Source organism: Aulonocara sp. 'chitande type north' Nkhata Bay, unplaced genomic scaffold (genome assembly GCF_057382095.1).
Source record: "Aulonocara sp. 'chitande type north' Nkhata Bay isolate Kocher_YH1m ecotype deep benthic unplaced genomic scaffold, A_spYH_male_GT1.1 unmapped_scaffold_20, whole genome shotgun sequence".
Taxonomy (NCBI): domain Eukaryota; kingdom Metazoa; phylum Chordata; class Actinopteri; order Cichliformes; family Cichlidae; genus Aulonocara; species Aulonocara sp. 'chitande type north' Nkhata Bay.
In genome coordinates, this window is record NW_028234352.1 from 1314718 (window position 1) to 1330881 (window position 16164).

Consider the following 16164-nt stretch of genomic DNA (forward strand, 5'->3'; position numbering starts at 1 on the left):
GATCCATGTCCATGAGTCCCATTCACAGAGATGTGGGAATGGCTGCAGTCACAGCATGTAAGATGGAAATAAATGAGAAGTATTTAGCTGAAGTGGATTTGATTTATGTTAGTTCTTTTTTTAACTTGTAGTTCTACATTGGAAGATTATTGTGATATTGAAATATAAAAATACATTTATATTCTATTATTTTCTCAAAATAAGCGTCACACTCGTGGAAGCCGGTGTAGCCGCCGAAACGCCTGCATTTATGGAGACTTTCAGCCCCAGGTAGGCCAGTTATGGGTCTTGGATCCACATTATGTCAGCAGCTGTTCTCCACCGTGAACTGTGTTCAAACAAACACGCTCACGCCTCACAGACGACAGCTTACAGTCCTGTAGAGATAAAGTGACTTCGTACAGCCCCGACCTGCAGACGCTGTGCGCAGAGGTTCAGGAGCAGAAGTCCCGTTGTAAACATATCACGGCAGACCCGACGATGTTTGCATGAACGCGCTTTTTTTAAAAGTCAGGTCAAGGCTCCAAAAGCCCAAAGGCGATATAACAGTTTGTGTTTGCTACATGGATCATTGTAGTTCAGCTTTCCTTTGTTATATTTCTTTAAGAGCTCAAAATGTGTTCATTACATAAATCAAATGTAATTTTCTCTGTAGCACTTCATGGATTTCATAAGCAACACACTGTAGTTGTTCACACAAAGCATAAAGGTAAAAACAATATACACAGTGTTATCTTCATTTTAGATGTCACAAAGTATTTGCGGCTCCCAGTGTTTTCCCGAACCCTGACCCTTTGCGTGGAAACCGGGTCCAAAAGGCTCTTTGGGTGTTAAAGGTTGCTGACCCCTGCACTAGGCCCAACTGACACATATATTTGATTCCAAATACAAAAAATAATGTGTAACCTGCTGGAAGAATGTAGGAGGTTGAGACAGGATCTCAACACTTGGTGTCTGCAACAAAAGACAACAATATGTGGGCCGATCGTGGCTCAAGAGTTGGCAGCTCGTCTTGTAATCGGAAGGTTGCCGGTTCGAGCCCCGGCTCGGACAGTCTCGGTCGTTGTGTCCTTGGGCAAAAAAGCACTTTGGGGTCCTTAGGGACGAGTAAAGCGCTCTACAAATACAGGCCATGTAATGGCAGAAACATTCTCTAGTGTAAATCCTGACTAGTTCATTAACTACAGATCAGTTTCAGTGAACATTATTCACAGAGGGATCTGAGTTCCTTATACCAGACTCTACAGAAACTGTAACACTGTGCAGCTCTGCGACTCAACAATATGACAACAATGTAACACACACTAGAATCATCAAATAAAGCCCCACTAACCACTAGAACTAGAACTAACTAACTAGCACTGGACACTTGCATATTAGAGATTTCTACCACCATAGGAGGCGAGATATCATCCTTGAACCAGAGCATCCAGCCCTCGGACATAAAAAGCGACGTGGCCAGGCATGATAACACTTTGACTGAACTGCAGGACTGTGCCTCGAACCACTCTGACACCATCGCCACTCTCCAGGCCACTGTGGAGCGTTTGTCTGCGGAGGTAAAGAAGTTAGATGAGAGATGTGGAGCTCTTGAGGCACTCCAGGAGGAATAATTTAAGAACTGCAGGAATACCAGAAGGCACAGAGGGACCCAAGATGACTGAGTTGGTTCACACCTGTTGGCGGAGGCGCTATCTCTCGAGGAGAAGCCACTCATCGATCGAGCACATAGAGTGAATCGCCAGCGTCCCAAACAAAGTCATCTTCCTCGGCCCATCATCTTGAGATTGCACTACTACCACATTGGTGAGGAAATTCTGCTGAAAGCTGCAGAGAACAAGAACCTGATGTATAAGGGTTTTTAAAATAAACATCCTCCCAGATTTCCCTCCCTCTGTTGGAAACGCAGAGCCGCATTTGCAAATATGAGAGGAAGACTACGTGGGATGACCGGCGTCAGGTACAGACTGCTATACCCTGCAAAGCTGTTAGTGACCCATGGTGATGTGAGGAAAAGCTTTACCGATCCCAAAGAGACCGTAGACTACGCGGAGAAGCACCTCTCCCACCCACCTTCAAATGTATTAAAAGCAAGGATATATCTATATGTCTAACGCTGACACAGCACTGTGTTTCTTCTTTTCCCTTTATATTCCATGTAAAGGTGAATATGGAGCGTTTATGGCGATTTTCTGAATCTCGGGCAGATGAACTTCCCTGAAGTGTTTCCAGCTGGGTGTCGAGTGTTTGACCGACGTATGAAACAACACGTTTGTGAGTCTTTGTGAGTATTTATCACACGGCGTGCTGCGGGGAAAAGCCTGTTGTAACATTCATGTTTTAGCCCCTGACGGCTCTTTTTGGCTTTTCATCCCTAAACTCTCTGCATGCTCTTTCGTGTGATTCGTTTTATTTTGAAAAGTCTCAATAGGATCTTGAGCTTTATTGTGAAAGGTTTATGTGGAAAATAAAGAAGCGGACGGCGGAGCCACGCGATGGTTTTACCGTCGTTGTTGCTAACGAGCGTCCGTAGTGTGGTTATATTAAATATAAGAGAAAGAGAGAACTTTAATACAGACACTACAGTGAGCATCACAACCATGTAACAGATTTTACACCATGAAACAAACGATGTTTCATATCATCATCTGATATATATGTTATATGGAACAGGCCCAGCTCAGGCTGCCTGTGATGCAGCACAGCGCCACCCTGTGGTCATCACTGCACTGGTGACACTACAAACAACAAGTATACAGGATGGACGGTGGCCCTGAGAGCTCACACACACTGCTGCTTCTAAAACACCATGAAACAGGAAAATGCTGTGAAAGCACAAAATAATCACAGTTCAAAGAGACAATAGTGACAGAAACAGAGGCTTCACTGGTGCTGAGGGAGAAATCCCAGAGAAGCTTCCTTCCTGCCAGTATACGAGCCCACCAACAGAGACAGGACCAGTTCATCCTCCATCACTTACTGTGGCTCACGTTGCTCTTCTGTTGCTTTGCATCACAGACGCGTCTTTACTGGCTTCTTCTTCTAATTGCACTTAGAAACATGTTGTCTTTAACCTGTCACAGCTGCCCAGATGTTGCTGCTGAGAACATGTGGAGCTGATTCATGTAGTCATGTGTCTGTGAACAGCCAATCACAGGAAGACTTTCAGAAGAAACTCAGAGGAACAGCTGAGATGTGCTGAGTGACACAAGAACTGACAACAAATGTTAAAGTTCAAATGGTGGTTTTGTTTGCAGGGACTGTGAGTGGATGGAGATCCTGGTCCTCCTCAGCTGTGAGTTCTTCCTCTGTCATGAGAACCTCAGGGGGAGAACATGTGCTCACTCTCAGCTGCTTTAACAGGAAAGAAGCTCTTTTAGATCAAAGCTGAGAAACTGTTTGTAACAGCGAACTCTGTCACCTTTCTCTCCTCAGCCTGCTGCTGGACAGGCCCATGAAGCTCTGCTGTAAAGGCTTCCATGTCCCAGGCTTCACCTTTACCTGCTGACCAACGGGAGGCGTGGCCAAAACAGCGATGGGGAGTGGAGCAGCAGGTAGCAGAGGTGAGCCTCTTGTATGCAGCCTGTTATCTGTGGGACCAGGGAGGACGTGACAGCAGATGTTGCTGATTCAACATCTGTGTGACAGCTGGAGCAGCACAGTCTGTAGGAAACATCTGTGCATGTAGGAGACACCAAGGTTTACATGGTGGAAGCAGACGACTGACTCAAGCAGCCTCACATCACAGGCTGCTGGCTACAAGCACATGACCACAGTGACTGGTTTCACTGGTGTCTGTCCCAGTCTGTGGCAGAGACACAGGAAGTCACAGACAGCCTGCACACAGCGTTTCCTCTGGAGTGTGTTTCACACCCTGTTTGTGTTTCTCACTAACATGTTGTAGTTCTTCCTGCACACAGCAGCACTTTGATCATTTCTCCTGCTTTTCTTCCTTTTCTAGCTTTTATACACTGACAGTAACACAAAACTCCAAAGTCATCATTTGAGGAGCTTCTTAAGAGTTTCTGTGAGTTTAGTGAAGTCAGCCTCTCAACAATAAGTGTGTGTGTTGATTATCTAATGTTCAGAGAGGACTGCACTGATGTAGCATCCAGGTGAGCAGCTTATGAGCCAACAGGGGAAATTTAGCTGTATTATTGTTGTTTAAATGTAATAATTTATGATTTCATGTTCCAATATTTCACTTTTCCCAACGTTTTGTTATCATTTGGTCTGAAAACCATGACAAACAGCAGTGTTACAGTTGTTAGCATTAGCTGCTATAGAGCACTCAGTCACTGTATTGGTGTTAGCGACATGAACATATCTGAGCTAACTGTGTGTTCCAGATGTGCAGCAAACCCAACTGTCCCTGTGTTTTCCTGCTGTAGACATTATCCCCATGATGCTGACATCCTCTGGTGGGACGAGCTCACACGTTTATGGATTCAGATGCTAACTGGACCAGACTGGTGTCAACCTTTGTGCTATAGAAGCAAATCAAAGAAGAACCAGTTGAACCTGAGCTGTCTGTAGTGGTGACACCAACACCATGTCACCTGCACATGCTGACCCAGGGTCAGTGTTGAACCTATAAGCTGTGTCCTCACAGTTCAATATGTCCTCACTGCACAGGTCAATGACATCAGAGCTGTAATGTTGTTCCCGTCTCACTAAAACTTCTGGCATAAGGTGACTTTTCTGGGTGATTCCTACTCCAGGGTCACCAGTTTGAATCCCTCTGTTACTGCTGGGAACGTGCTGCTAAAGTGCCCTTGAGCAAGGCCACGTCCAGCTTATGAAGCCAACCCTGGGCTCTGCTTGCTGGCAGTGACAGAGTAGATGAAACAGCTCAGTGGATGCTAACTCACAGCTAACAGCGCTCTGTCATGGATAAGTGAAATAAAGCTGACTGACCCACAGCTGCACACAAACACCTCCAACACCTACAGGTCAGCAGGTCCACTGCTGTCTCTGATGGGCCCAAACTTTGCTTGTTCAGCGTTTGCTGCTGCTGACTTTGAAAATCACACCAAACATGGAATCAAATATATCGACTCAGCTTAGACTACAGAGAAGCTCGGCACTGCTCACAAAACTCAAACACAAAAGGCTTTTTAAAGACAACAATCACTTTGACAGACACACAAACACGACTGAGTACAGAGCAGCTGCTGGTTTGAAGCCACAGAAATGTTCAAATGTTTAAACACACTGCAGCGTTGCAGCCGTGATGCATTTGTGCTGCTAAGGCCACACACATCAGCTGCCTTACATTTTAGCACCAGTTCATCTCTGACCATGGCAGCACAGTCTTTCCAGTACAGTGATGTTGGTGGGGACAGTGGGGACTGATTGTTCATTGGCTGTAAGCCGGTCACATGGACGTTTAACTGGTGCTTTGATTGCTCTGTAGTCTGTTGTGCCTGTGAGCTGCTCCTAAAATGAGACAGATTATAATTGTCACCATTCTGTTAATGACTCTTATTATGTGCGCTCTCCTCCACTGTCACACTAAACACATTAAACCTTTATTTTTGTGTAAAGTCAGGATTTATTGGCTCTTCTTAAAAGCGTCATGAAGTGCAAAACTCAGCAAACATTATACAAAAGTAGATTTAGAAGCTGAACTGAAAACATTTAAAGTGACAGTCAGCACAAATCCAGCTGACATCTCCATCCAACCCAAGTCTTCATTTAAAGTCATTATAACTGTGACACACGTTTGTTACAGTATTAATCCTGCCTGATGCTGCAGGGCCAACATCATGAAACAGGCTCAGCATTTATTTCCATTATGAAACTTTATCATTAAAAACAAACCATTGTTCTGCAGTCGTCCCAGGACTGTCGGTCAAACGTTCTCTCCACATGTTTAAGGCTGAGCTCACTTTATCGTCTGCCTGAAGGAGGAAAGCAGATGTTACTAAACATCACAATAAAACATATGAAATGGGTGCACATGAGGAACGTCTGCACTGTTAAAGCCATGCAAACATCTTCACACATGAAGCAGCAACACCTCTCAGTTTAGCAGCAGCTGGTAAAAGCCACAGTGATCCTGGAGCCTCCCTGAAGGACTCGTTCATCAGTAACTGTCAGGAGGACGATTAAACCTTCTGCACACGTCCTGTAGTTACACACTCGGGAGGAAAGACGACGTCCTCGCTCTGCAACATGATCTGTGTTTCATCCAGGACGCTCAAACACAGATTGGTTTCCAAATATTAGACATACTGGTTCTATCATGCGTTTCTACCTGAGCACTCAGAGTCATTTCTACAACAGGCCTCCTTCACCTGCTGGTGCCTCTGTTTCTGTGTTTGGCTGTTTCCATCAGTGCCTGATGTTTGTGATCTTTGATCTGTTCTGAAGTCTCTCTTTGTGACACAAATGTTGTTTGGCTTCTTTTGCAAACAAGGCAAAAGAACTTTAATGGATTCATTTGCTGATCTTACTTTTCTGATGCAAAGCCATCCTTTCAACGCTTTAGAAAGAAAACCAAACAATGTTTTTAAAACTTTCCCAAAATGTAAAAGCTATTAAAACCATAAACTTCTGCTCCTTGATCATGTGATTCTTCTTCTAGACTGTCTGTAATTGTTATTGCTGATTGTCAATAAAGTTGTTTTTTATAAGTTATGTTGTAAAGGAAGCTTGTGGCGAGGGAGGAGGGGCGACTAAAAGCAGGTTCATATAGTGGGAAAGTCCTCAGGTCATGTGAGGATATTTACTGATGCGTCAACACTGTCAGATAAAAGAACGGCTGCTGCATTTGTTCTCCCACAAATAAGTTTGGTGATGAGTAAAAGAATTACAGATGATGTGGCAGTTTATACTGGGAGCTGGTAGTGATGTTACTGGCTTGAACTGGGTGGAGGACGCACTAATATGGAGGTATGTGGTTTGCTGGGACTCTAGCAGCGTGCTAGTGAGCACAGGTGATATGTCTTCAGACTCTAGGCAACATATTGTTTTTGATATACTTCATTTACTGTATAGAATCAAACACAGAGGGATAGAAGTGGATTTCTTATGGCTCCCTGTGAATATCGGTGTTGATGCAATGAACAGGACGATAAGTTTAAAAAGGTGCAGCAAGAAGAAGTCGTGCAGGTTTGACTATAAAATACAGTGAAAGTGAGGTGAAGAGTATAATGAAGGTAAAGATGAAGGACGAGTGGCAGGCACACTGGGACAGAGACGGGAAAGGCAGATATTATTATACAGAAAACAGTCGTGTAGAAGAAGCTGCAGCAGAGACCAGGATTGAATCTGGAGAGTCAGAGTTGGTCACACAGGCTTGAATAGCACACTTAAAAGGTAAACATGACACAGGAAGTGTGACTTCTGTGGACCAGAGGAGACGTTTGACGGGTTGTTAGCGTCGTCAGGATGCTGGATGGAAACGCTGTGCCTGATAGGATGATTACAGGCTGGACTTTGTCTTCCTGTTACAGATGGATCCAGGCCCTGGATGACTGCTGGACACACATGACCCACACTAGGCTGCCTTCATCCATCCTTTCCTCCTTCACTGAGACTCAGAGTCAGCATGTATGTATTTATCAGTGATTTGAATCCTTTCATTACAGAGTGAAGTTAAAGTAGACGTGTGAACACACTAATAAACACAAAGGGACACAACTACTACTCCATGATGGAAAGCTGAAGTATTACACAGCTTTATGAACCTCCTGTTATCCTGGTAGACGAGCACAGCAATAAATCTTTTACTTGAACATCTTCTGGCTCCAATAAGCTTTGAAATGTGACCATGAAGTTAGAGACACACTGACTGAAACCCACAGCTGTGACTGTGGATCACATCCACACACAGTGTAGCTGCTGTCTCTGTGTGAGCCTTTGCACTGCTGCTCGCAGCACCGTTATATCACTCAGCGCTCGCTGCTGTTATTGAATCCACTTTTTACTGTCCGTGCAATCAAGCTCCTCTGCAGAGCTAGAAAATATCTTCGAACCAGTTTATGTGTTAGGGGATCCTTTGCAGCTGTGACTGTTGCCTCTGTTTTTGTCCTTTGGTTCCTGGGAGCCTTTTACATTTCCATCAGCAACAAATATCTGAACAGGCTTTATTGTAGGAAATACAGGAGTAAATAGTTGTCATTATTTATTAGATGTTGTTAAAGATGATCAGATGCTTGTTTAGTTTAATGCTGTGGCTTCAGTCAGCATCACTGTGCTGTATAGTTTTATTTTTCTCATCCTTCTGTTAAAGTTGCTGAATAAAAGCTGGTTGGTCTGCACCTCACCTCTGCCTCGAGCCTCCTTCTTTAAAGCAGCAGAGGCTCTTCATTCAGGTATCACAGCTCGAGTTGTTCTGCAGGAGACCCAGAGTACTGTCCTTGGTCCATAATGACATTAATCCTCGAAAATAGTTCTGGCATAATAATTGTGTACACAGTGTAAAACTGAAGAAGCTTCTCAGATGAAATGTCTTCAAGAAATTTTTAAAAAGTCCAGACACTTTTGTTTCTGAGCTTCTTAATTCAATTCAATTTTATTTATATAAATCACAACAACAGTCGCCTCAAGGCGCTTTATATTGTACAGTAGATCGCACAATTATAGGTACAGAGAAAAACCCAACAATCATATGACCCCCTATGAGCAGCACTTTGGCGACAGTGGGAAGGAAAAACTCCCTTTTAACAGGAAGAAACCTCCAGCAGAACCAGGCTCAGGGAGGGGCGGGGCCATCTGCTGTGATTGGTTGGGGTGAGAGAAGGAAGACAGGACAAAGACATGCTGTGGAAGAGAGACAGAGGTTAATAACAGATATGATTCAATGCAGAGAGGTCTGTTAACACATAGTGAGTGAGTGAGAAAGGTGAATCCACACATCACTCGGCTGGAGGAAGCTGGGTTTCCACACCGTCCTGGACATAAATACAGACCTGCCTGCTGTCATAGACCCCAGCACTCACATATTACTTATAAGTGACTCATATGTACTAGAGATGGCACGATACCACTTTTTTATGTCCGATACCGATACCGATATCATAAATTTGGATATCTGCCGATACCGATATGAATCCGATATAGTGTTTTTTAATCAACAAAACTGTTTTTTAAATATCTTGCTGCATTTTGTATAAGTTCATACTCAAGTTTAAAACAACAACTACACTAAAGCTATTCTGTTATACCTGTATGCAAAAAAAAATATTTCATAGTTCAGCAATACTGATCAATCTAATAAACTTAAACCTACACCATCCTCCCTATTCTGGTATTTTAAAGAGTACTTAGCGTAAATATTAAGCAACCTAACTAATAGGGTTCCAACTCCCAGCAACAACAAAAAGAAATAAATAAAAAATAGGGAACCACCCCTCACGCTCCACCTCATGATGCTTAATCGACGTAATCAACCTTAATTTGATGCAGTGTGAAAAAAAATGCACAGAAATCAATTATTTTTCAAGAAATATTAAATAGATTCAACATCTTTCTTCAACAAAATTGCAGACTGCACAGATGGTGCCTTCCCAAAGGAAAAAGTACTATAGCTTACTAGGGTATATATGTTAGACTTAATAGTTACTATATACAGTAATTGACTTCTATTCATTTTACATCAAATTAAAACTTTGGGTGTCAGATAATTATTTATTAAAAGCTAGACATTTTAAATGAGAATAAGAAAGAAAAGTATGTCTTTGTGCCCCCTTTTCCCTGTTAATGCCCTATCGGCCCCCCTGGCTAAACTTTGCTAGATCCGCCCCTGCACAGTTACCAGCGTCAGCTACGTAGAAAAAGATCCTGGAGTAGAAAGTAATATTAAATAACTTCTAACAACAGCTTATCAAGCTTAAACGTGCTGCTGTTGTTCAGCCGCTGGTTTCCTCTTTCTGGTGCAAAGTGGACCAAAAACAAACAAGAGAGACGGACTCGCGACAGAAAAGCCGATCAGCTGATCATTAAGCAGTTTCATGATTGAAGTAGCAGCCGGAGAGGCAGTCGCTCCTTATATCGCTTGTTAAGCTTAATGCAGGCATGCTTTACAAACATTCAGAGATGGACTTACACACTTGCTTTACTTCTCTCGGGGATAACTTTGTCGGAGATGAAATGCCGGGTTGCTAGCGAAGCTCCACATGCTATCCAGACCACGACAGGTCCCGCATGCCACAGCCGCTCTATCACGTGATGCATACTGCTCCGACGTGCTAACGTTCTGAGGTGAGTTACGGCGTGTTGCAAGTTTTGTGAGGTGCTTTCGTGATATTTAATGGATCGGATTACATTTTTTATTTTTCTCCGATATCCGATCCAGTAATTTAGGTCAGTATCGGACCCGATACCGATACGTGATATCGGATCGGTCCATCTCTAATATGTACATATATGCATGTATATATTGTGTATATTGTGCTATTTCTTACTTAGTGTGTTGTGTCTTTGTTCCTGTTTGTGCTGCAGCACTGTAACCTAAATAATTTCCCCTGGGGATCAAAAAAGTATTCTGATTGTGATTAAATGAAAGCAGTCAGAGCAGAGGACGGTGATGTAAGGAATGGGATTTTAATCAGCCAGTCTCCTTTAACTCTCAGCATCACAAAGTAATGTGGTAACATCTGGACTGATGTGTTTACTGTCAGCTAGTTTAAATGCTGTAGGCTGCAGCCGTTGCTCTAACACTATAACTGTAACAGGGCTCAGTGCTGCTTCTAACAGTCTGAGCTGCTTCAGGCTTTATTTGTGAGGAGCACAGCAGCTTACAAACACGTGGCTGGGCCTGGACCCAAAGGAGTGTTTGTTAAAGCCTGCAGTAAGTAAGCCTGTGTCACGGTCTGGCTGGCAGACCGTGGGGATGTGGGGAAAGAGGACCCAGGCGCAGAGCTCTGTGTGCAAACAGTGTGTTTATTTACATTGAGAGCTGTAAACACAATAAATCCCAGTTGCTCCCTCGACTCCCGTGTGTGCTCGTGCTCCCTGCTGTTGTGTTCTCGCACACCCCGTGCATGCTGCCGTTCTGGTCCACTCTTCCACCTGCTGGAAAACCACAGAAACAGCCATCAACACCAAACCCCGGCAGGCATACACAAACTGCACCATCATAGACTAACACACACTAACTTGGGAGGGCAACGCAATGAGCTTCAACACTCTCTTACAGTTTTTTCTGAATGCTTAAACCCTAACTGTGATTCCTGTAGCACAATTTCTAAAACCATTCAGACGTATAGCAAAACCACTCACTGAGTTTGCAAAACAAAAAAGCACAAAAACTGCTTTGCACTCAGTTTGCAATTTTGTAACACACACTTTGCAAAACTGTAGGCACAATTCACTGCACAACACTCAATTACCAAATTTCCAACACACTCCTAGCAAAAGTATACACATGTATGGCTATCATTAACACTAATTTGCCAACTGTCTGGCACACTTTCACATGTGAAAACTTTTTTAGATAATTAGTTTACTTTGCAATCAGCCCAAGCACTATAATACAGGTAAGCTGTGTGTGCGGAGTACAATGGAGGGAGCAGAAAGAGTGAGAAGTAGAGGAGGCCGAGGAAGAGGACGTGGAGGTGAAGAAGTAGGATGAAGAGGACGACAAGGACAAGGAGGAGCAAGAGGAAGACGAGGAGGGGGGAGAGGAAGATGAAGAGGGGGGAGAGGAAGGGTAGGAAGAGTAAGAAATAGAATTGCTGATGACATCAGAGCTACAATAGTGGACCATGTAATCAACCGTGGAATGACCCTGAGGGTAGCTGGCCAACGGGTCCAGCCTAACTCGAGCCGCTACACTGTAGCAAGTACCATAAGGACATCTTGAAATGAGAATCGGTGAGTACAGTCACTTTGCACAAAGATTTGTAGCACTGCCATATGCCAATGAGAAACACACCAATACCATTGATGTAAAAATACTGAAATTGTTACTTTACAGAATTGCTAGATGACCAGATGCTGGGGCAGAGGCAGCATGTTCACTGCAGACCAAGTAACCCATATAGTCATTGTGGCGATTGCAAATAATCCTATACTTGGAAATAAACACTTGTGTTTGTTTTGATCTGTTTGAATAAACACCAGTACTTGAAGTTTGGATCCCTCTATGCTTATGGATCTATGACAGAAGTATGAGCTCAAACTGACATAGCCTACCTTGTGCACAGAGAAAGCAAAAGCCAGATGTGTTTTGTATTCATACCATCGGTGTGCAGTTGGCGCATTGTGTGCTTAGTAGATGATGGCTTGTGTGTACTGTTTGATACGGAAACACCATTTTTACGAAGGTGTGAAGAGTTAATCTAGCTGTGTTTGCTTTTGCAAGAGAACTACAATGTTTTGATTATTGGGTGACAGGTTTTCTTATTTGTGTGAAGAGTTTTGCAAAATTAGCCAATAGTTACAATAAATGTGCTTAAGCAATCAGAAAAAACTGTAATATCTTTGTGAAAAGCACATTGATGTGAAAATCTTCATGAGAGTCAGAGGCCCTACAACACGATTAAAGATTCATTCAAAAGAAAATCACAAGTTATTATCATCTTCAGAACATTTCATTAAACATTAGAGACAGACTGCTGAGTACATCTCATCTCTATCCAAACAACCTACAGTCCACAAACACATCATGAACCAGTGCTCTGGGCTGTGGTCTGTCCCTAGTTACATGGATCAGCTGGTTCCCTGGAGGTGACTGCTGCTGTGGTTTGGAGCGGATGAATAAAGCTGAACTGAATCAGGTGTCCAGTTACTTTTGGTCCCTTTAAACCAGGCTGGCACATGTTCAGGATGTGAAACTCCTCCTCCGTAAAAACGGGTGTGGGTCTCAATCAGCCAAGGTCTTGGGTGAACCCATTGTGAGATCTAGCCCCACGCTATCATGTGATTTCCTGTGATCAAATGTCCCAGGATGTGAGTGGGCGTTAAGGCGTCCATGTCCCTCTTCAAGCAACTTAAAGAAGTCCAGACGCTTTTCTTTCCAAGCTCCTTCAACAACATCATTCATAGAACAACTTCCAGCTTCTTTTGCTCGGCTACAGTTTGGATGGATTTGCATTTAAAGATGCAACAAGACCAAAATGGTTAGGGTCAGGAGGTCAAAGGTCAGAGCTCCTGTGGGTCTGAGGGCGGCCTCACGCTGGAGAAGGATGAAGGAGTCTGACCTGAGCCAGTGTTTGACATGAACACATCAGCACTGCTGTCAGTGAGCCTAACGACAGCCGTTAGCATCATTTCAGTGTTTCAGTCATAAAAACACTTCCTGTCTCTGTGGTGGTTACAGTGACATCATGCAGTTTGTGCTTTGACCTCCAGAGGGCGACAAATCAGCACAGACAGAGAGCTCCATTCAAACTTTGCTGCCATCAGGAATAATTCTTCAAATATAATCATCAGTGTTTGAGCAGTTATGATATCAGGGACAATCTAGACATGTGTGACAATACTGAACATGTCACATGACACACCTCAAACATCATGTGATCCACTCTCAGTCTGCACTTTCATTCATGACTTCAACAGGTTGAAATGAGCTTTGAAGAAACATTCAGTGAAATAAATCTTTCATGGATTCATGTGAGCAGCAGATGAACTTTGTACCAACAACATCTTCAATAACAGAGTCTGAATGAAGCTCAGGTGTTGATGCTGCTCACTGATTGGACGCTTGCTTTCAGCTCTGCTCTCAGTCTTTACTGCACAGGTGAAGGTAGAAAGTGTGACTGGATCTATAGACTGGAAACAGAGAAACATGCTGAACATTTGAAGCTTTGCAGCAGAAATGTTCATGTTACAAATACAGCAGAGCTGATCTGGGATCAGTGTGTTCACACCTGCAGCTACAACAAGGTTTCATGTCTCCACACGTCAGCATGTGAACTTTACTCTGACTCAGTCTGAGCAGTCAGACGGCATATTTTTAAAGTTAACACATCAGCACACACAGAGCTGAGCCCCTCCCACCTGTGCTGAGTTTCAGGTGGAGCCCCGCCTCCTTCCAGGAAGCAGCTCACCTGTGTGTCCGTGTTTAGTGTCCAGGTGTGGAGTGGAGCTTGTTGTTGGTGTGTGAAGAAACTGTAAGTTTGCTTTGTTTCCTCCTTTAACAGTTTGTCTTTAGGAACTTTACTGTTTGTTCAGCTCGTGTTTGATTTCTTCACACAACAAACTGTGTGTGTTTGTATTTCCGGTCTCTCCATTAAAGTCAGTGTGTAATGTTTCCTGGCTAACATCAGCTGTGTGCAGCTTAGTTCAGCACAAATCTGCCGCTCCATAGTTCACGGTAACGGACTCACAGCTGGACCAACGAGGCCGAGTGTGTCCGCCACTCTGAGCTACGTTCGTGTTTGTGTACTTGTAGTTTGTACTTTGAGTTCACTCAGAGCCCACAGAGGACGCAGCGTACGTGATGACGTCACAGCCCTTTACCTCCTTTACTGTCACTGTGATTAATATTTACACACGAGACACCTGCAGAGCTCTGACGCTGAGCTAGCACACAGCATGCTAACGCTAAGCTAACACTAAGCTAACGCTAAGCTAACACTAAGCTAACGCTAAGCTAACACTAAGCTAACACTAAGAGTTCTTACAGACACGAGTTAAAAAGCTGCTTTTAGTGTGTGATCAGAGTCCAGGACTGAGAGCAGCAGCAGAGCTGATGGATGATGAATTACTGGATGGAAGAAGCTTCTCATTAGCAGTGAATCAGTGTGTGTGCAGTTCTCTGCAAACTCAGCAGCAAGAATTAGTGTGAAGCTTTAACTCTGCTGATCCTCTTTGAATCCTGGATCAGCTGAAATGTTTAAAATGTTGTTCACACGTGTTGGACTGACTGAAGCTTCCAGTCACAGTGAATCAGTGTGTGTCAGTGAATGCATCGTGTGTGCTTCAGGCTCCATCTAGTGGACTGATAGCAGAGCAGCTGATGGCAGCTTCCTCTGCCTCACACTGCTGTCTGACTGCATCCAGCTGACACTGAGATGAAGCAGGAAAGAAGCAGCTGATATTTGGACAGCACACATGATGAAAGGAGGATTTCAGCTGATGTGCACATGAATGATTTGTTTCCTCTGCAGGTAGAAAGTGTGTGTGAGCTGAATTGAGCAGCATGGATCAGTGTGAGGACAGAGAGGAGGGAGCCCCTCCCTCTAAAAGCACTCTGTGTGGGGAACATGAGAGCCAGACCAAAGCTCAGAGGTGAGATGACCATCTCTAACTGTCCATGACTCTTCTCCATGTCACAGCTCAGCACTCACATCACTGCTGCATCATTATTCACAGGAACCAGCCTGGACCTCCACCCAGCTCTGTGTCCTTACAGAGTGACCGGTCTAAAGGTCATCCCATTGAATTTAAATCCCAGCCTGTGTCTGCTGCAGAGAGGTGAGCTGTTAGCAACATGAGCTCTTTGATTTAACTGCTTGATGTTGTTGGATATAAACTACAAACACGTCGTTCCCTCAGTCCCATTTAAACTGTCTTTTAAAACAAGCCTTTGGTTTCTAAACAACTGAAAACCCACTTCAGCAAACAGGAAGTGATCAGAGCGTCCGTCCACTTCCTGTCAGGCCCTGCAAACATTTCATATTGAAGAAAAGTAGTTGACATCTCACATTTTTACTCCACCACATTCAACCATTTTGACATTTTACAGCATGAAACTCTTGTCACATGACTCCTGTTATGTTATAGAGTCATGTGACCACCAGGGAGGGATTTGTATGGATGAAACACATTCAAATCAATCTGATTCATCAATGGAAACATTTTTGGTGTAAATGCAGCAACACTGAAAACGCTGAAGATAAAAACACAACAGATGAAATATGAACAAATCGAGGCTTTGAATACACGTGTGTGTGTTTGAGACACAGAGATAAATGGATTGTGTGTCTGTCCTATTGCTGCGTGAGGGTTTTATTGTAGATTTTGTGCGTGTACACTTTTGACCACGAAGGTGTTGAAAGGGCGTAAAACAGTTGGAGGCACCAGAGTGAACACTAGTGCTGTCAGTAGATTAAAACATGACTAATTAATGACACAATCTTCTGTCATTAATCCTGATTAATCACAATTACTTGATCAATAGCTGCAGTTACATTTTTCCAACTTTATATTTAAGCCTGTAACAGACGTTTACACCATATAATGAAGTCAATGCAGAATAAACACAAAGAA

General features: G+C 43.6%; 1 protein-coding gene across 2 annotated transcripts in view; it reads left to right on the forward strand.

Moving 5' to 3' along the window:
- LOC147300668 (NACHT, LRR and PYD domains-containing protein 12-like) overlaps positions 1–16164 on the forward strand; it is a 355313-nt gene that overhangs the window by 214835 nt on the left and 124314 nt on the right. Inside the window, exons 2-3 of one of the 2 annotated variants that reach the window (XM_086284980.1) lie at positions 15063–15183; positions 15268–15369. In XM_086284980.1, coding sequence (XP_086141106.1) covers positions 15095–15183; positions 15268–15369 — 191 coding nt within the window. In that variant the 5' untranslated portion in view covers positions 15063–15094. Of the gene's footprint in view, positions 1–15062; positions 15184–15267; positions 15370–16164 lie in introns of those variants that run through there. The other variant, XM_086284982.1, reaches the window with a different exon arrangement.